The following is a 21,152-nucleotide window of genomic DNA, read 5'->3' as shown; positions in this document are numbered from 1 at the left end:
AGTGATCTGTAATAATTTAAGGTAATTTCTTAATCATTTATTTATAAACAGCTAGTAAAGTACAAAAAAGATGAGAAGTGAGAGTCCAGTTGAAACAAACAGATATTTGAAAGAAACAGGAGATATGAATTGTCTCTGAGTTTATTAAATGTATTAAAGCAGAAGCACTTTGCCTCTAAAGCGCTGAATGTATGGAACGTTACAAGAGTAAAAAAGGCAAAAAGATCAAAAACATATTTTTAATGCGTAAAACAATGTGAATAATTCTTATACATAATAATGTGTGCTACTGTATGTGTTGTATGTGTTATGTGTTTTTATCATGTTATATATATATATGTATATATCAGGATTAATGTGAGCGATATGATTAGTGGCAGGAAAAAAAGCTGCTTCTTGCTGACATTTAAAAAAAAAAGAATTAAAAAAAATTTCATTAACTATAATAATCTTTAAAATGTACTAAATTTTCCCCTGTGATGTCATTGAGGTGGAATGTTTAATGAATTATATACAGTAATTTAAAATGTGTTACCACTGTACAGTTCACAAGAGACTGCATGACATGGCAAAATCAAAAAGTAGCTGTGTGGTGGCTATGTGGAAACACACAACTGTCCACTTTTGTGTTGCATATAGTTGCATATTGGCCAGATAGATGAATGCACAGTATATGATATGATTCTTAAAACAAACCTAAAACAACTGAGCTCGTGTGGCGCAGTAGACAGAGATAGTGATGGTGACCAGGGTGACCAGAAGGATAATACGGATGATCATGTAGAGGGAATAATTCTTGTCCTCAAATTCCATTGAGCCAACCACCCACACCCCTTTCCCAAACTTGATCTGTGGGAAACAAAAGAGTGGAAATCTTGTTATTTACACAAGCGCTGCACATTTTACCAAAGGTAAAGACGGGAAGATACTGGAGTAGGGATAGAACGTAACTTTCTGCTAAATTGGGAGCTTAAGGTTTTTGAAATGAAAAAAATAATAAATTAAACTGGGTACTTAAAGTTCACTCTCTTGATACTTCCATATTTTTACATTTTCAGAGGACTGCCTTTATTTATGAAGTCATGTTAGAGCATTGTAGCTTGTTAAAACTTTCAATGAAATAAAACAGTTGGACTATGTCCTCCATAACAGTGTGTCATCCATTTGTCTTTTTGTGGCCTGACCTTTACATCCACCTGTGTGGAGTGAGCACGAGGTGGGCTGGAAGGTGGTTCCAGGAACAGCTTATCATCCTGAAGGGTCCTGACCACATACTGAACGTCACCTACGAAGGCTTGAGCCTCCTTTGCTGTCATGGCTTTGGAGAATCCCCGACCCTGCAGGAGGAAGAGTGAATCCAAGGCTCTAAGGGCAGTGACTGAAGTTAATTAGACAGATAATACAATGAGCACTGAAAACATTATCGGCAGCACTTTATGAGTAATGTATGGGAATGGGTGTACTGTATGACAGCTATGAGCTGTCATACGCCAAAAGTAAAGAAAAAGATAAATATTGTAAGCATCTATTGTAAAAAACTCAAAAATCCTCCAAAAGGTCTTTAATATTCAGTCCCCATCTTATCTTACTTACAGTACCTTATCACTTTAATAGAGAACTTCACTTTCAGACGCTGGCCTTCTTGTAGTTCCTAGGTTATTTAAAAGCAGAATGAGATGCAGAGCCTTTGGCCCTTCTCCTGTGGAACCAGCTCACAGTTTGGATTTGTTGGATTAGGCTTAAAACTGTCCTGTTTGATAAAGCATATAGTTAGGGCTGAATCAGGTGACTCTGAATCCAGTCCATACTTATGCTGCAATAGGCATAGGCTGCTGGGTATTCCCATGATGCACTGAGTGTTTCTTCGTCACTCATTTTTTTTCACCCACTATATGTTTGTACACCTCTCTGGATTTTAGCCTGATTCTGCCAGAGGTTTCTTCCTGTTAAAAGAGTTTTTCTTCCCACTGTCGCCAAGTGCTTGCTCATAGATGGTTTTCTGATGGTTGGGATTTTTTTCTTTTATTTTTTCTCTATTATTTTCTATTATGACAGAAAAAACAAAACCAAAACAAATCATTGTACTAGAACTACATTAAAGCGACCTCATGGCTGTACTCACAGTAACGATAATTATGCTGCTCTCAGTGATGACCCTCTCGGTTACAGCATTGAAGTTGGGGTCAGGGTGGTAGTAAAAGGGCTTCAGCTCCTTCTCCCAGTTGTCCAGCTTAATGACTGTTTTCAAGTGCTGGTCTGCGGAGCCGTTTACTGTTGGAGACTGAAACTGGATGACTGTGGCGTTCTTCTCATGGGCAAACTGAGTATGTTGTGTAATAGAGGGACAGTAAATTGTGACAAAAAGACATAAAAAATACAAGCATGACATGCCATAAAGGAAATTACATCATAGAAAATATGCCGCAGCAATAAAAATAATAAAGAAAACTTTTCTGTTCTGATGTATGTTCTATATGTTAACGAGCCAAATGAGTAGTCACATAAATTGCATTTCTATTGTTATATGTAAGAAATTTGTAAGGTTTTGATTACGACATTTAATACAACATTACAACATTCAATAGAAAGAGTAAGGACAAATCTAAGAAATTATGACTCTTAGAGGTGGATCAGTGCATTGACTCAGAGGAAGATGAGGAAAATGAACAGGAACCTCTGAAGATGACCAGTCACGTCCCTGGACCTTCATGATTGCAGTCTGGATTATGTCAAACCTGGTGCCAGTTACCACAATATTCCTCCCTCCACTAAAACACACACAAACATATGTATTCACACCAAAAACACAGGAAAATGCATATTAAGGAATTGTACTCCTACCCACACAAAAATAAGAGCACAAGCACACAGAGAGAATTAAGGGAAGACAGGCAGGGTTCTTAAAATGCACGTGTGGTAATTTTAATGATTATCATTCTAGTCAGTGTTTCTAATCATGTGGCAGAATTGTGATCAAAAAACAATGTCAACTTAGAAGCTTTCTTATTTCTATTTTAAAGGACATATTCAAAAGCAAAACTCAGCCTGTGTCTTATTCTCTTATTTCTGTCCATTGAGACCGTAATCTATAAACACTGAAGTTTAGAGATTTCAGAAATATGAACTCTGAAAATAACAATGTCAGTCACTGTAGGGAGAGTGAGCTTCTTAGTCAACTATAAATTTTCAAATTTTCGATCATACCTACTCTGTAAGACTGTATGTAGGTACAGAATGCATTTAGTACTTGGTCATATTATTCGTATTAGGAGATCAATAGTCTGAATGGATGAAAATAGGACAACAACATACACATTTATCCCCTGAACTTTCATCCTGCCCTGCAGGTAAAATGAAGGCAGTAAAAATACAACATGTAACAAACAGATAGAGTAAATGTCACAAACACCATGACTGCATACTGCTGTGTTAAACTGACCAGACAAAGCTTGCTTTGGGCTGGTGATCCTGCACAGTGGGGTTTTCAACAAACCGAAAGGTAGCCGGGATGCTTTTTGTGGTTCTCTTTCCATACTTCATTACGACGTCGAGAGGGTCAGAGGGCACTTTATCCACGCGGTATTCTCCTGTCCTGCAGGTGATATTTTCTCCAAAGTGCTCCCTGCCAAGACAATGACATAGCTCAGTACTCGCTGGCTGAAGGAGTGGGGGTGGCACAAGGTCACCGTGCAGTGGAAGCCAACATGGCAGCAGGCTGACAGCTTGTTAAAATCTGGCTTTGCTGCTTCTCTTGCTCGTTATTTTTCTGTTACCTCTGTCTAAAATGTCACCGTGAATCGGTTTTGACAGAGCACTGGTGGTCACAACAGTACAGGAAAATTGTAAGAGAAAAAAATCCCTCCTCATTGTGACACTAAAGTTTAGGTCAATTCAATTTTTTGCTTCAAGAATATACACATATATAAAAAAATCAATTTATGGACTTCAAAATGTGTGCAAAGCAGAATTTGCATAGAATTAAATGTCTGAATAACAAGTAGCTCTATTAACTAAAGAGGCTGAATTGAAAAAGTTTGGCCTGAATGAGAATTATTGAAAAAAAGAAATCCTTACACACTGCAGTTCACCCCTCCGATGGTAACCTGGACATCTTCCTTACTGCCAGCATTCAGAAATAGTCCAGAGATTGTAATGAGGGTTCCCCCTGCTTTAGGACCTCTATTTGGCGCCACCTCCTCAGGCATCGGGTCCTAATGAAGGGGAGAGGGTGTCACCAAATACCACCTTAATACACACTCATATTTCAAGTACACTCTAACTACTGGCAGATGCTGGCACACACAAGAATAACACACACAGATACAGCTCCATGTCAGAAACATTGCTTCTCAGCCTGATCTAACCCGACCCACTCTTTCGGAAACATTCAGACACACAAACTCCCACAAGCACCACATCTGCCTCAATTTGCTGAGCAAACAGTTAGGAGGAGCACTCCCCTGTGGGGAAGCTTTAGCAGAGCCAGAGATATGAAAAGCCAGTTAAACAGCTACGCTGTAGCCTCTTAGAGTATTAAAGTGACAAAGGGAACTGCTGCACAGCATCTGTTTAAAGAGGAATGCCTGCACATTTTGACTTACTGTACAGTAAATTACCACAGCAATATGCATCTAGGTGCTTAATTTACTGTTACATTTAGCATGTTGTATTTGGTCAGTCTTCTTGACTGTCATGCCCTTGGTATGTTTTGATAAGAGTTTCTCTGGAGCTAATAAATGGAAAACATAAAACAGTCCATAAAACAACAAAATCAGCTGAAAGCTTTTGGATGAGTTTAATTTCTCAATAAGAAGCTGTACAACTCAACAGAGGATGTGCAGCTGAGGACAGTGTATATGTGTGTGTTTGTGAGTGTATATGTGTGTGTTTGTGAGTGTGTTTGTGTGTATATGCATTTACCCTGTAGGTGAAGGAAACAGAGGAGGTTCCTCTCTTCCCCCCATTCACCTCGATCTCAACCTGTCCCCAGTCAGCTTTATCAGCAGGTCCAATCTCACACACAACTCTGATCAGAACAACAGAAAAAATAAATAAATTAATAAATAAACAAAAATAAATGCTGGGACTTGACCTGGAAACTCAAAACTGGGTAAGGAATTATTTACTATTTACATATTAAGGCAAGTTTCAACAGTTTTATGATGGTAATGTCCACTCTACTGCTAACAAGTCATATTTTTAAAATTACTTTTTTTGTAGTGAGAAACAGAATTTTACGTTTATCTCTGAGTCGTGGCAGCGTGAGAATGAAGCTTCACATTTTTAGAACAATGTCATGGAGAACGTTCACTTTTAGTACACTGCAGATGTCCGGCTGTAGACGTGGAACACGTGAAATTTTGAAAAATATATTTTTATGTCAAATTCTATTGTTTTTTATATAATATATTAATATAATTTTTATAGCTCCTTTGAGATAACTATGATCAAAATTGCTATGTATGCTATTTTAAAGATTTTTATCTTCCACTATTAAATATACACAGAATCACATTTGTTGGGGATATTCATGCTGAGGATCCATCAGGCACTACAACTCAGGAGTTCCTCTCTTTAAATTTATTGAACATGTTTGGGGCCCTACTCACACATACTTGGTCCTAACTTATGGTGTTATCTTTGACCATTTGCACATAAATTAATTTGTTTTCTTGTAACTCGTACTTGTTTTTTCAAAGTTTGTGTTAAGCGCAGGAGCTTCATTGATGATTCTGTTATTTTCAAGTTTTCTTCTTTTTTAAATTTTTCTAATTCTTCTGATAATAATGTTGAGCTCCTTGCTGCCACCATTAATGAACACTACCTTGCAATTCTCAGTCAGGTCGCTCCTTACAAAACTGGTAATAACTCTGAACTTGTGGCCTTGGACATTCCTTTTAAAAAGCAGAGTAGCTGTGGAAGTCCATGGGTTGAGTGGTCCATGGTAAATATTTCAGAGAATTTCTTCACTTTTATAATAAGGCAATGAAAAAGCTAGATCCTCTTATTTTAATAATAAACTGTAATAGAATAATCCAAGGGTATTATTTGAAACCGTCAACAGCACCTTTGCATGTTCTGTTACTTTCTGATTGTGATTGTTTTTTCAGTCATTTTGTAAGTAAGATGATGGTCCTGAACTTCAAAATCTCCTCGGGTTCCTCCGCCTGTAACAATGGTGCTCGGTGTCCTGAATCATTTACTTCTTGACTACATGACTTGACTACAGTAAAAAGCAAGATGAAACCTCATCATGCTCATGGTGACCATACAGTTAGTTCCTCCTTCTGTCCTGTCTGGGACTCTCACAAGCATTGGTCCATCATTGCTTCATTAATAGCTCATTGAGGTAATCCTACTTTAAACATGCTGTTGTAACTCCTTTACAGAACAAACCCAATTTTGATGCCAGCTCTATTGGTAATTTTGAATGATTAAAATGATTTTAGAAAGCCAGTTCAAATCTTTACTATGCAAATGACAGATTTTTGACCCTTTTCAGTCTGGCTTTCAAAAGCAGCACTCCACTGAGACCCCTATCTTTATCCATAAAGGTCTTTCAGTGGATTCTGCTGCAGGGATTTGTTCTGTAATCATTTTACTTCATCTGAGTGCAACCTTTGATACCATTGACCATAACATTTTACTTAATAGGTTCTAGGTTTTGGGTTATATTTCTGGTGCTGTGTTGATTTTCCTCCTCCTTATCAGACAGGACTTTCTCTATTAGGATGAGCAGGTTCATGTGTGGGGTTCCACAGGGTTCAGTCCAGGTCCACAGGGTTCATATTATATTATTTCCTTTCTTTGGCATCGTCCAATCTTTTACTGACATTGCTTATCATTTCTATGCAGATGACAGTCAGCTGTATGTGCCTTTTAGGTCTCACCATTTAGACAGGGTGTCCACCCTACACAGCTATTGAACCTGGATTTGCCATTTAAGAGAACAAACTGGAAACACTGGAGAAGTCTGATTTTGTAATCTTTAGCCCATCTTTGCCATTATTAACAACTAATGTCTCTTGTTTTAGTTTAGTAGATAAGGCAACAGTTAAAAAACTGCAGGCAGTTGTTTTTGTTTGTTCACATTCAGGTTCAACTGTTTAATTATTTTTTTGACTAAGCAGCTATGAGTGTAGCGTGATTTCTTCAGACAGTTTCTCTGCTTCTGTCCCTGTAGGGATTTTCTTTTATGAATGTCAATGTCTGGAGTTTAACAGAAACCATGTGATAAACAGTTCTGAGGGAAAATGCAGAGCTGATGAAATGGTCATCATTCATAGCACGCCTCCAACAGGAAGGTCATGACCAAACAACCAGCAGCTCAAACTAAGATGTGAAAGAGTGAAATAACACAATGCAAACTCTGCCCAGACTTTAGGCAAATGAGGAACAACCTGCTGCACAAACATGCAGGACAACTAACAGCAGGAGCACAGAGGCATTTAGCACCAAGAGTGGATGATTTAAGGGAGAAACACTTCCATCTGGTCTCATAAATCCTATTTTATGTCTCATCATGCAGATGGTGGGGCAAGATTTTGTCATAAATGTGGCTCCATCCTGCCAGGTGTCAACAGTTCTGGCCAGCGGCTGTGGGGCAATGATGTGGCCGTTTTCTTTTTTATAGACCATTTGTATGAAGTGAGCACTTTTTAAACACAGCTGTTATTGAAGTACAGTTTGCTTGACTTGACCTAAAGTTCATTCAATGTTTTTCACAGCGCTCAGTCCATTTAACACCTGAGGTAGAAGGATGAGGTAGTGCCTGAAGCATGAATAGACCACCAGAAGAAGTTGTGTGTGACACTATCAAATCACTGACATATACTTATAGTGCTTTGATGAACACATGTATCTCAAAGGATGTGTGCAACATTAGGGCAAAAAGGAAGACCCTCTCAATCAGCAGCCATGTGCAAGTGCTTGAGTGCCATTCAGTGGTGTAGTAGCAGCAGAAGGCAAATAAGTTCAGTACATTTATTTAAGTGCAGAGCTTAAGTAGAATTTCCATGTACTTGTATTTTACTAAAGTGTTTCAATATTCTGCTGTTATACCTCACTATATTTTACATGCAAATATTATAGCTTTAATTTCAGTTTCTGTCAACTTTAATCTGCGCCTTAGGTTCCTATCCAGAAAATAACTTAAATATATTCAAATGATATGCTTAAAAACCAAAACATCACTAAAAGGCTGATTGGCCCACTCTTCATTTAGACTGACCCTCTCTTTAAAGGTTATAAAAAGTTTACTGAACAATCAATCTGTAACGCGACTTTTTTACATTGTTGTCTTGCACATTTGTGAAAAGAAAAGGAAAAAAAGTGAATACTTCTTCTACTACTGACATTTCCCTCTGGAAACTGTGACTGTCTCTAAATCAAACTGTGTCTGGAGACTCAGATCAATACAGTTGTAGAATGAGCTAATTAAAACCTGTAGTCAGGTTACCCTGAGCAAAAGGAAAGTATTCCTAACACAGTTAAGTATACAACATTTAAAAAGAGACTTGATAAAACCTGTCCATATGCCATTTGAATGGCCTCCAGGTGGGTTACATGTCCTGTGCATAGTGCACAACTGCATGTGGGCAACTTTACCTTTTGGAGACGGAGTATTTTTCTGGCTCATGAATGCAGGGCTTCCCAGCCACCGTGATGCTTTTAATGTCTCCCTGATCGATGCCGAGGTTGGAGCCGCTGATGGTGATGGAGATGCCTCCCAGCACGGGGCCGAAAAGAGGGCTGATCTGGATGTGGAGATGTAATAGGAGGGTGTTTATAGGAAGAAGGGATTGGAAATGGATTTAACCAGATTATCTGTGTAATAAGAACATACAAGAGATTTACACAGTCTGTTTAACCAAGTATTGAGCTGACTTAAGTATTTAATATTCAAGGCCAAGTGGAGGTATGATGTTTACTGCAACGTGTCCTTGATTATACGTGTGCTTTAGCAGGATAACATCCGTCGATGGTACTGGTATTGGACACTCAAAGTTTAACCTGAACATGGGCTAAAAGAGGGCACAAGTGTCTATGAATAATAAAAGCATAAAGGTCAACACTGCAGACTCTCAACGTCTTCAGAAAATTTCACTGCAATCCTTTGTATAGTTGTTAAGTTGAATCTCAACAACATACAAAGTCATGGTGATTTATCTGCAGTATCTCTGTCTGTCAGGCTGCAGCGGGTTAGGTGATAGCCTCTGTCAGAATGATATAAACACAATTACTGATGGATTTTTATCAATGACAAAGAGGCACGAACAATTAGGTGAACAAACAAAGAATTGATCCGATCGACATGTGCTAAGGAACAGCGCCGCACACTCTCAAGGAGAAACACACTCCCAACTCCTCTGTGGAAGAAAAATACACGGCCAGTGAAGACCTCAGTCCAATCACCACAGTCAATGTGTTTTTACATCCAATCACAAGATTTTAAAGAAGGTACAGTTTCCATTTCAAAGGTAAACATGAAGTCATGACAGCACTGTGACGACTCACATTGGTGATCTCGGGGTCGGGACACTCGGTGTTGCTGGGGAGAGGATCGCAGAGCTTCTCATACACACACGCCTGCTTCTTGCTGCACCACACACACTTGTACTTTGGGTCAGCGTTCTTACAAAGACTACAGTCGTTCCTCTCAACGGCACAGTTGTACAGTGTGACTGTAGAGATAATAGTGAGGAAACAAAAACAATTAGGATTATATTAATATGCTAATTTTTGAATATTATGTTATTGCACATTCAAAGAGCATATTCTTGCATCCTCAATGCAACATTTTTCCGAACAATCTAATTTCAAGTGACTCCTGCAGTAACATACATTTATCTGAATCCTTCATGTAAAAAGATGTTAGATTATGCAGTAATGTTTTGTAATTTTCAAGTGCAGATTAAAGGTAGCTTCCTTAAATCCAGCTGAAGCCCCACAGTGGGACTTGCCGTGTACACACAGGGCGTTAAAATAAAATCTCCTCATTAATATGTGAAGACACACCGTTCACCGTGCTGTCCATCTTCTCGCCAGACTCCTTGTCCTTCACGTAGAACAGAACATTGGTCTCCGGTGACTTATCATAGAAAAACTAAGAAATTGGAAGAAAATGAATTATTAATACAGAATCCTGTGATTAATGGCACTTAAGCTCTTCTCTGCAAACAGTGTGGGCTGCTGCTCCCCCACGCCAAGGGAAAATAAGAAAGAAAAAAGAATATATACCCAGTCTGGCAGATTTTCAGCTACAGAAATCAATGTTGGAAAAGAACATAGCTGGAGGCTAAGCACTGTTTGAGCTTCCCAATCACAAAGTTCACAATGTGGAGATGGTGTTTAACTCTCCAGCGAGGGGAGCATGTCCATTAGAGGGAGCTAGAGAATATCAAAGGGAATGTGAAAAAAGGCTAAAGGTTGACTTCTTTTATAAATGTGGAACATAAATACAGCTGTTCACAAACAGAAAGTCTTCACACAGTTTTTTTGCTGCAGAATATATACATTCACTCTTTCAGTGTATTTCTGGGTTGTACTTTGAATACTAGGACCACAAACCAGTCACAGTGCAAAGACCTGTGTTGAGTGTGTTGCATCAAGACAAATGTCAAGCGAGGGGTCATGCTCACATTGAAGCCACTGAAAGTGTAGAATGGTCCCCCCTCAAACGAGACATCTTCTTCCTTTGTCATCAGCTCACTGCCAATGGTGAAATGATGACCCTGCAGAGCCACACAAACAAACACAAAAATGCTGATGTGTATTCATGCTGATCATACTTTTACAGTACTGTTCTTTGATGCTCTTCTTTGTATAGAGCATGGAAACAATTGCAGTTTCTCTGTTTCTACTCAAGTGTATAAAATCAAATCAGCAACACTGAACATATACACACAACAACCAAAAGGAAACAGCCCAGAAAGCTGTGTGATTATAAAACCCTCACACAGGGCTTAAAAGTTTTGATTTTCACAGCTGTGAAAGATCAGCTGTCAAAACGTTGATTGATGAAACATGAATGGATCTCTGGGAACCTGCACCAATAAAGTCCATCAGAAGTCACACATTCAAAGAAAATGATCAAGATGTATTTTGTGTGACAACTAAGTGAACTGTTACAGCTTATATTGCTGTCTGATTGTAAAAGAATTGGGATTTGTAATGTTATTCATGTGGAAAGATACTCTGCATAATCATGACAAAAAACAAAAATACTGACGGTCACCAGTGCCACCCCTTAACTTCCTAGATTTGCCTATGGTAAGTTTAAACATCCAAGGAGACGTCCAAGTAATTGTATTCACAAGATTTTTTGAGTCTGTTCACAAAGACAGGTGTCCTCGCACCTGTTCGCTATGGTTGAATGGTAAAAAGTACGTTTTAAGCCCTCTTCCAGCAGAACACTCCAGTCTTAACCCTCTCACGGCAGGCGTTGCCGATTTGCAACAGTTAAAAACTAACAACCTGATTACCCCACATACATATTTTATGTTTTTTTTTTTACTCAGAAGTACCACTGCAGGACTTGGTTGTGCATTAGCAACAAAAAGTTTAATTTGAGCCTGAGAGGGTTAAAGGGGAACTATTATCATTACTTCCAATTCCAAAATCAAACTTTACCAGAGTAGCTTTGCATGATTCACAGACAAAATAATCCTTATTTATCTTATATTGGACTTTGGTGTGGCCCCCAAAGTTCATTCACTGTCTAAAGGAGCCATTTTTGCTTCCTTTCAATCTCTTTAAGTTAACTTTTTTTTCCTTATTTGCAACATTTAAACAGTTGGTAAGAGTGCGGTATCATCACTTACAGCCAGAACTGTATACTGATTAGGGCTGGGCGATATGGCCTAAAATTCATATCGCGATATAATTTGAAGCATGTGCGGTAACGATATATATCACGATATATTCTTTTCTTCTGTATAACCTATTTTCCACACTATAAGGCACACTTAAAATCCTTTAATTTTCTCAAAAATCGAGAGTGTGCCTTATGTATGAATTCTGGTTGTGCTTACTGACCTCGAATCGATTTTGGCTGCAGAAATCTGTTAAAAAATGTTTTAGTACAACTTTGGTAAGCCGCACGGCTTGATCGATTGTCAGAGCATTACGGCTGCCGTAGTGAGGAGCTTCGCGGAGTAATCTGGGTCCAAAACTCCATCCCTTCAGGTCCCAAAGTCAAAGAGTTAAAAACTGTCTAAATTCGTTCATCTTTAATTAAATCATCAGCGTTGCTGCTTTATCAGATGTAACAATTAAGTTTAACATCCATGCATCCATGAAAACAGAATTTATTAAATTTAACGGAGTTAGACGTTAACAGGAAGTTTGCTCGCTAGTTCACACCTAAACATTTCATACCATGTTCTGACTGAGAGATTTTTGAAACTAATTAAAACGTACAGCTCTGCTACCACTTCCAACATAAATGAAGACAGAAAACTAAACAGCAGTGGCGTTTGCAGGGTTACTGAAGTTGAACTACCTGGTATATAATGTTGTGCTACATGATTGCTAGCGACACAGCTATGTTAGTATAACATTAGCACAGTGAAGCTGGAGGATGAACGCCAACTTTTTTTTCCACTGATAAAAGTTAACGTGAGGGATTCTGGTGGTCAGGGACAAATGCAATCGCATAGCAGGATGCTATACACGGGCCAGACTTCAATCAGGAGAACAACTGAGATTATTCATCCACAATACAAGGTTAGTTATTAATATACTGCAACAACATGGGAATAGAACAGCTGCGAGAGAATTCAACATTAATGAATCAATGTTACGGAAGTGGAGGAAGTGCAGTTTTTTGGCTTTCCCCATATTTCAAAAGTGCTTCATCTCTTTGCTATGACTGTCGCCCGCCATAATTTGCAGATGATAATGGTTTTAGCCGCTGCGATGCTTTCGACCAAAACAGGCGCAGCTTGATGACATCATCAACATGCGATAGAGCGTAGAGTCAAAATCGTTGGCCAAATTTATATCGTTTCTGTCGTATATCGTTTATATCGCCCACCCCTAATACTGATATGGGGGACCCCATCTCTGTGATATCATACATATGCATTACTTTGTTTATTTTCTTAATTCCCTATCCTACACAGTGGGGATGGGTGGGAGGACTGGAGCCAATTCCAGCTGTTATGGGACAAGAAGTAGGATACACCCTGTAGAGGTGTCAACTGAAGGAGAGACACAACCACTCAGTCTGGCATTTACACCTATGGCCAATTTAAAACCCCTCATTAACAGATGCAAGAGTAGAAAAAACTGAAACAAGTTTGGCTCATTCTCCTTTCTTTTAGCCTAAAAATGAACCTGTTGTGTTTTTCTTTTTTTCTGTCAAAGGGATATCCACAAACAGAAAGAGAGTGTTTCTTTCCGTGGAACTGAGATGCATGTTGGGGGTGGAGTGGAGCCAGTTTACCTGGTAATGTTTCAGATTTATGCCTTCAAAGCTGATTCGAGTCTTGTAGCCCACAGGGATGAGCACAGGATCTGGATTCTCGAACCGAGGACAGTTTGCGCTCTGAAACAGAATGAAAACAAATTAGATAATTTAATAATTTACATTTTAAACATGCTAACCACTTAACAGACACCCTCATCTGTGGCGACAGATAACTATATCGCTGAAACATCTGCTGACTTGGAATCTGATATCCTCCACCCTGCAACATTTGTCATGCAAGATGGTGGCAGCTGATAGTGGGATTTGTGTATTTATTAATTTTCAGGAGGAGTTTGGACCACTCAGGCGGTGAATCACATGTAAAGTTTAGATGTGTCCTTTAAAACTTGTGCTATAGTCGTTCTCCACATCTATCATACACATACATGACAGAAAAGAGTCCTTGACCTGTCAGAAAGAACTAACCTGACGGTGCTTGATGATGTGGGAACCAACCACGCTGTTGTCCGCATCGCTGCAGGTGTGGTCCTGCGTGTTCCACTGACATCCCCACTGACTGCTTACACATGACATGCACCTGAAAACACAGAAATATGGACCAACTTGGATAAGGAAATACTTTCACATGCACAATCAGGGTAGAGCATGCACACATAAAAGCACACACAAACAACATCTAAAACATGCAAACTCATCAGAGAGCGTCCGGCACAAAAATCTATGTTGCTGACAATGAAATGGATCTCTGCAACTTCACATAAGCAAAACTCATTCATCACACGTTCCTCTGTGTGAAAGAAATGCAGAAAAAAATGAGGGGAAAAAACAGCCAGGATCGACTTTCATTTTTTGATTAATGAAAAGGAAACTGAGGCAATTTCCTCGGCTTGGTAACGGAAGCAGGAGAGAAAATGCAAGAGGTGCATTCAAAACCACCATGCATCACAATTTACAAACAGAGCCTTGATCTCTCATCTGCTCATGCACGGTGATACATTTACATCAAGGTTGTCAGATGATGCTGTGTTCCATGTCACTGTGTATTTTCACTGAGTGACAGAGCAGAACTGAAAGATTAACAGCCTGACTCACGGTGTGTTTTCAGATTTCCTCACTGTGGCAGCACAGTTGTAGAACATGAATTCCCGCGTGGCCAACTCCACAGTCTCATTCACAAAGATCCTGATAGCCACGGCCACAAAGTCTGAAGATACAGTAAAACAGTGGTTAAAATGTGTTACACTAGCTGTTTATGTGAATACAAGTTTTATCATATTAAAGATGTCAAGTATGCTTGTACATTTAAAGACAAAAAACAGAGCGATTAAATATTTTGATAAATCTCCTCAGAATCAGTTCAGTGATTATTTAACTGCCTGAACGGCATATTAGTATATAAAAGCCAAAACTTGAGCTGTATTTAAAAAAAGTTTCATGTTTTGTTTATAAAGCCATTTTTATGGGACTCACTTTGTTTTGGGCAAGATGTTTGCTGACTACTGATACAAAAAACTATAAACTGAAATAATAAAGCTTAAATTAGATTAGTGTGTTGACTTCGTGTAATTTTCTGGTGCAAATTTGTTGGACACTGTAAGTTCTTCAACAAAATGATGGAGAATTTGCCAGCTGACATTAACTTAACCTCATGTTTTTTTCAGCCCATTTCCCACTTTGTCCAGTTAGTAATGCAGCATTAACCATCATGGAGAAGCACAGACATTAGACCTTAAAGACGACAGAAACATGGCAGGGTAATTAAAGAGACCATACCTTGGCCCTCAGGTGTTTTCGGTATAAGCCCAGGCTGGGGCAGATCACAGGAGACCTCACCAGAGTCTGACATGATGCCGTTACTCTGGAAAGACTCAATCTTGCATTGCAGACGGTCAGAGTGTCCAATGGTAGGAAGGGAGGGAATATTGATGTTCACCTGGACAGACAAAAACATACTGACTGGAAACTGTGGCGTCTTAGCCTGTAACGTCTCACTGAGTTCGTATCTTTGCGTAACCAAAGTTATAATAAAGAAACTGTTTCTCTTTTTAAAGAAAGAATCTGAGAAAGAGAAAGGAGTGACATGCTGCTGATGGGAATTCATGTGTGAGTCAGACGGGCAAGAACACAGAAGAAGTAAAAAATGGGGGAATAGGAAGAGGCTCTCCATCTTCAGACAATCAGCCACGCAGGTTGGAGACAGTTTGGAGTTTTCTGGGTGGATCAATACAGCTCGAGGTCTTTGATTCACAGTTTATTACTCAGTCACTGCATGTAAGTGGAGTTAGGTACTGCAGAGAAAAGAGGGACAATAAAAGAGAACAAAGGAAGTCAGAGACCGTTTGAGTGAGGAATAAACAGAGCTGTACCTTGCCGGTCTTTCTGCAGGAAAGGTTTGAAGGAGAGAAGGATACAATCTTGACACACTGCTGCTTGGGGCTCCACAACCAGCCATTCTTCTCCTCTGCCCGTCGGCACTCAGACCTCCTGGTACACCTTCAGACGAAGGATGAGAAAATCCCATCAGCCTGAGCTGCACATGCCATGAATGCTTTCACAAAAAGTCAGTTTGTAAATAACAACTCAATGCCTACGTGACTTCCAGCAGGGTCTGTGCACAAAATAAAGATTTATGTATCAAAAAGAAAAACATGCAAGGTCCTCAATGGTAACTACATTTAATATTTATAATATGGCAATTTTTAACTCATATAACCTTTAAGCAAGTAATAAAAAAGAATATTTTTCCAACTTCCCAGTTGTGAGCATTTCAGGAATGAGATTAATAGAAAATTATTTTAATAAAATTATATAAATAATTCAAGAAATGTAACTGTTGGTCATAAAATGAACTGTCTCAATATATACTGTTATAAATATAATAGGTCTAAAAGTGTCTGCAATAAAACACTGAACAAATATCCTGCTGTGTTTTACAGATGGAATTGCATGTGTGGGTGTTTGTGTTAGTCTGTTGCTGTGTGCATGCATTTGTAAATGCATGCAAGAATGTACTTGTGTGTATGTGTGTGTGTGTGTGTGTGTGTGTGTGTGTGTGTGATCCTCACCTGCCCTCCAAAACACACCAGCCACAGTAAGGGTCCCTCAGTCCCACGCATGATTGGCAGTCTTTCATTTCGAGGCACGTCTGCACTGGCACCTTGGTGATCTGAATTATTACAACGTGAAATATGATCAAAAGGTGCACCTTAAGGGAGACACTGGACAAAAATAACAAGTATTTAAAGTGTAGCTGTAAATGTTCCTTAGTATGTTGCAGGTGTGCTGAGTGGGAACGAGTGGGGTCTCTCGTGTCTTCTCCCCATGTTTAATTACTTTAGTTTATTCAACACAAAACACTGAATGTTTACTGTAACCAGGGTGAAACTGTTTTTCACCCTGGTTACAGCCAATCCATTAGATCTTATTTCAAGACATCAGTATTTTTCAGATAAAATCTGAATGTTTAACAGCATCAACATTAGAAACTCTTCCCCCTCTGCAGAAACAGATGTGAGTCAATATAATGAAAGCAAAACTTCTGAAATCTAAATCTTAAAAAAGCTTAATGAAACAGCGGACTAAATCATTTTGATTTTATATATCTCCGTGCATACCCACAGCATAATTCTTTGGCTTTGGATCAATTTTTTTCTCTTTTAAATGAATACAGTCTTTGTGGAGCTCAGTCTTAGCACCAGCAAGTACTCTGCCTGAATTGTAATTTATAATAAGTGTTAAATATATACACACACACCCTTTTCTCTGTGGTAATGTAGAGGTGGCTCTGGCTTTGATCAAGGAAAAGGTTCTTGTTGACCTTCTCTCCTATGTTGTTGCCAACATAGGAGTACGGCTCGTTGCCATATTCACCTGGTCTCAGGTGTACCTGGACAAAATAAACAAAAGACAAAAGGTAAGACAAATTTGAGATTTTAAATTCACTTGATACACCTTCCCTCAGATAAAAGTTCAAACTGAGGAAAAAAATATCCCACAAAAAAACACAAGAGAACTCAACCTTGAAGACCTCTCCGTTGGCGCTGCCCAAAAAGGCGATCGTGTGGTCATTCTCCACAGCAACAGTTACAGCAGTCAGATGGACCGACATGGTCAACACTGCATCTGCCTTCAAGGCAAATGCTGGCTTGCTTGCCAGAGGCGAAAGCAAATGCTCTGCACCACACTTGAAGTTTCCCAATGCATCCTTCTGTAAAGGGAAAGGATAACAAGAAGGGACGATCAGACATTGTTTGCTTTTCACTCCAAAAACATTAACTGTCTTTGCAGTTCCCTTCGTATCCTACTTAAACTTTATAACAGAGATGGGAAATGTGCTTTGAACACTCGACCATTTTAATCTACAATCTAAAATTGGCTTTGTTTTGACTGATCATTTCTTTGTTTAAAATAATGAATAAAAATTACAAGTAAGTATTTGCTTTAGAGTTGGAAGTCTGAGGCGAGAACAATAGGAAAACTCGTGTTAATGATAACTAAACAAGAAACTACAAATACATGTAAGTAAAAAATGTAAAATAACCAGTTAAGTTGGGCCATAACTAAAAAAGTCTTTAGCACATGAAAATTGTTCATGGAATACTTCAATTATTTCTGAGTAGGTGCTGATCTCGGTATTAAGCTCAGTCACTCTCTAAAGTAAATACCCTACAGCTGCAGCTATGGTGGGAGCTGGAGATGTGAAACAGCTAAAATATCAACCAGTGGTGCAGGGTAGCAGCGGTCTTGACATGTCAGAGGCAGCAATGGACAATGGAAAATGAATATACTGCCAAATTCAACAGGTGTATTTAGTACATGGTGAGAGGAGAGTGAGCCATATTAAAGTTCGGCCCATAACTTCAACAAAGGCGTAATTTTGGTGGTTTTGTCTTTCTACACCACCAAGGCAGTTTTTAAATCAAATAATCAATAAGTGATTGAAGTTAAATTTAAGCTTTAACTCAAGGCATTTTAGCAAATCTTTGCCAAAATTTCTTTGGGAATTAGAGCCCAAATACATGTCATTGCAAATCAGAATCAAAAATAATAAAAACTTCAGGAGTAAAGAAATTAATAATCTGGTAGTCAAAGGAGCTTGCAAAGAAAAGCGTCTGGACTAGTCCAGACGCTTTTCTTTGCAAGCTCCTTTGACTACGATGACCTGGATGACTGAGAACCTTCACAGAAATAATCTGGTACTTTCATAAAAAATAAGAATTGAAATGGCCAGCTCAGCAACACATAAAGACCTGAAAAAATGATTTCCATAGATAAGCAAAACGGCTTCATAATATCTAAGTCAAAAACACCCAGGAGAGGTAGGCATATCATTGTCAAGACACCTCCATGAATGGTAATACAACAAGGTTCATTGGTGACACTCAATAACAAGAGCATCAGATTAAACTTTGCCAAAGAAAATCTGAAAGAACCTTTACAGTTCTGAAATAATATTCTTAAAATATGAAGAGGAGAGAAATGGCTCATGATCAGAATGGGAATATATAGCTGCCACTGAAACTGGGTCACTACTGTCTGATAGCTGTGACTGCTGATCGAAACAGAAACAGAAGGATGAAATGTGAAGTGCACAGGGATATACTCTCTGTTTAGACTCAGACAAATGCTAAACAAACAAAACCAAAAAACTGTGAAACCCCTTAATTAAAGTAGAAAGTCTGCATTTTAGCCACATCTTGATTGTGTGACTTAAAATCCATTGTGGTGGTGTACAGAGACTACAAGAATTGTGTCTTTCTCCAACAAATTATGGACCTAACTATACATCTATATGGCCTGAAGCAGCTTATCTCACTCAATTTATAGAATTACATTACAATTAATACCATGGTCAGATTACAAGTGATCAGGAGAACGAATGAAATGTTGAGATTTTATAGTAAAAAGTGATAACTGCATTACAGATTATACCAATCTGAGTTTTTCAAAACATTCTTTTAAATTAGAGTCAGCTGACAAAGAAGCACTTACAGAAATTTTTGAAGTGCATGCTGTGTAGGTTTGAGATGAGTAGGGTACGTCCACAGCAGGAACCCCAGAAATCTCCCCAGAGTCACTGTAGCATGCACTGATTATATCCATCAGCTGCTGATTGATGGAGTTCAGCGGGTACATGCAGAGAGCAGAGTCGCTTTCGTCGTCATCTGGATGAGCCACCATGAAGAGGACTTTTGTGAATGAGGTGACCGTCCCATAATTACCAGATTGAGACATGACCCGTGCCAGCTCTTTTCCCGGAAAAGCCACATATGCAGCTTGGACTTTGTTGTACCGGTTCTTTATACCGCAGGTTAACTGGAGCTCTATGTACGAATAGTAATGTTGGTCATTTTCACAAAGACGAGACACAAAAGTCAAGTTTTTGTTATCTGTGCCATCAAGAGTCCGAGAAAAGAGGAAATAAACAAAACCATCCTCTTTGAAGGCATGTTGGAAGTCATGTAAGTACTTGAGGACAAATGGCGCCGTCTGTACCGCTGATGCCTCAATGATGTTCTCAAACACAACCCAGTCCTGGTAGTCCTCAAGGATTCGTGTGCTGATTAGTTTTGTACTGTCCAGGCTTCCATAGCCCTTTCCAACAAGGAACACTTTGAAGGTCCGGCCATTTTCCATGTAGGTGGACATGACGCTCACCACGTTCACATTATCCTCTATGCTAGCCACCCATGTCCTCTGTCCTTTGTTGTCATTGTAATACAACTCGTGTTCTACATTAGACAGGTTGAGGAGGGAACATATGCCTCTGTATCGACTGCCACATACTATTAGTGAACCATTGGATGGATGGACCAGCAGAAGCTTGTTGCTGTTGGGCATGAGCACTGTGTCCTGACAGCCTGAAGCAGGAGGTGTACATGTTTTGGCATCTTTTTTTGGGCCCGTCTCAGTGCGGGCCTCCTTGTGGAGGGACGGGCTCAGCTGGAAGATATTGTTGACTGCTCCCAGGTAGATGCGACCAGTCTGTGGGTCCTGGACCACATTGTTAATCAGGGTTTCAGAGATGAATTCCACAGTGGGGATTTTTCCACTCCCCTCTTGGGCTTGAGAGACTGACAACCAGATTAGGAAGAAGAGGGTGGAGACCCAGCTTGCCATCTCTGGAAGGAACAAAAAAGAAGGTTTTACTATTAATGAAGTTAAATGGCACCTTAAATGTACATTAACTATCAAAAAATGACACATCAAAGAAGGGTTGCTGTGTGGTTAATATAACTGGACATATGTAAAGAACTGTACGTCAAAACAACCAGACATCTTTACATACAGGCCATTAGTTTGATGAACACTTAGAACACTCACATAGTGTCTGTATTTGAATCATCCACCATACCCGCTTCTGAATCAAAGCATGATGCATATGCTGTTTTTGTTCTGTTGTACATATCTACATACTATTAAATCTGGTTCTTGACATTCTTTTACTGAATAGAGAGAACACATCAAAATATTTATAATTATTTTATTTAATCATCTTCCAGAAGAGAGAGACATGCACAGCCCAAAGTCATTTTGCAGATCTCTAGCATTAGAAACCAAAAATGTGTATCATATAGGTGTTATTTTGGTCCTTTACACGTCACACATAGTTTAGATAAAAACAACTACTTCTGTGTTACTTAGTTCTGTTTTTTCTGTCTGGTTTCCTGTTCTTTACTAATATGCCTCTGCAGCTCTGCACTTCCTGTATTTTTAGTCT

General features: G+C 39.1%; 1 protein-coding gene across 1 annotated transcript; it reads right to left on the bottom strand.

The window, feature by feature from the left end:
• Window positions 1-358: 358 nt before the first annotated feature.
• LOC146382924 (plexin-B2-like) lies at window positions 359-20,566 on the bottom strand. Its single transcript, XM_084933924.1, has 20 exons — window positions 19,424-20,566; window positions 17,451-17,639; window positions 17,187-17,318; window positions 16,498-16,598; window positions 15,799-15,925; window positions 15,206-15,365; window positions 14,525-14,636; window positions 13,898-14,009; window positions 13,448-13,549; window positions 10,641-10,733; window positions 10,018-10,105; window positions 9,517-9,683; window positions 8,608-8,756; window positions 4,921-5,026; window positions 4,075-4,211; window positions 3,440-3,622; window positions 2,675-2,768; window positions 2,123-2,320; window positions 1,185-1,337; window positions 359-849 (listed from the first exon to the last, which is right to left on the bottom strand). The coding sequence occupies exons 1-20, from the start codon at window positions 20,549-20,551 to the stop codon at window positions 697-699; spliced, it is 3,684 nt and encodes a 1,227-aa protein (XP_084790050.1). The 5' UTR covers window positions 20,552-20,566; the 3' UTR covers window positions 359-696.
• Between the last annotated feature and the right edge of the window lie 586 nt (window positions 20,567-21,152).

This window comes from Perissodus microlepis, chromosome 7 (assembly GCF_051167445.1).
Source record: "Perissodus microlepis isolate ML-2025 ecotype Zambia chromosome 7, ASM5116744v1, whole genome shotgun sequence".
Classification (NCBI taxonomy): domain Eukaryota; kingdom Metazoa; phylum Chordata; class Actinopteri; order Cichliformes; family Cichlidae; genus Perissodus; species Perissodus microlepis.
Note: the sequence above shows the minus strand (reverse complement) of the source record. Positions and strands in the feature narration are given on the sequence as shown.

Bases quoted from the DNA above. Each gene is read 5' to 3' on its own strand.
- LOC146382924 (XM_084933924.1), bottom strand. From the start codon at position 20,551: ATGGCAAGCTGGGTCTCCACCCTCTTCTTCCTAATCTGGTTGTCAGTC. The intron at 17,319-17,450 runs GTTGAGTTCTCT...TATTTTGTCCAG, and splicing joins CCAACGGAGAGGTCTTCAAG to GTACACCTGAGACCAGGTGA. The intron at 14,010-14,524 runs GTGAGTCAGGCT...CTGTGTTTTCAG, and splicing joins AGGAAATCTGAAAACACACC to GTGCATGTCATGTGTAAGCA.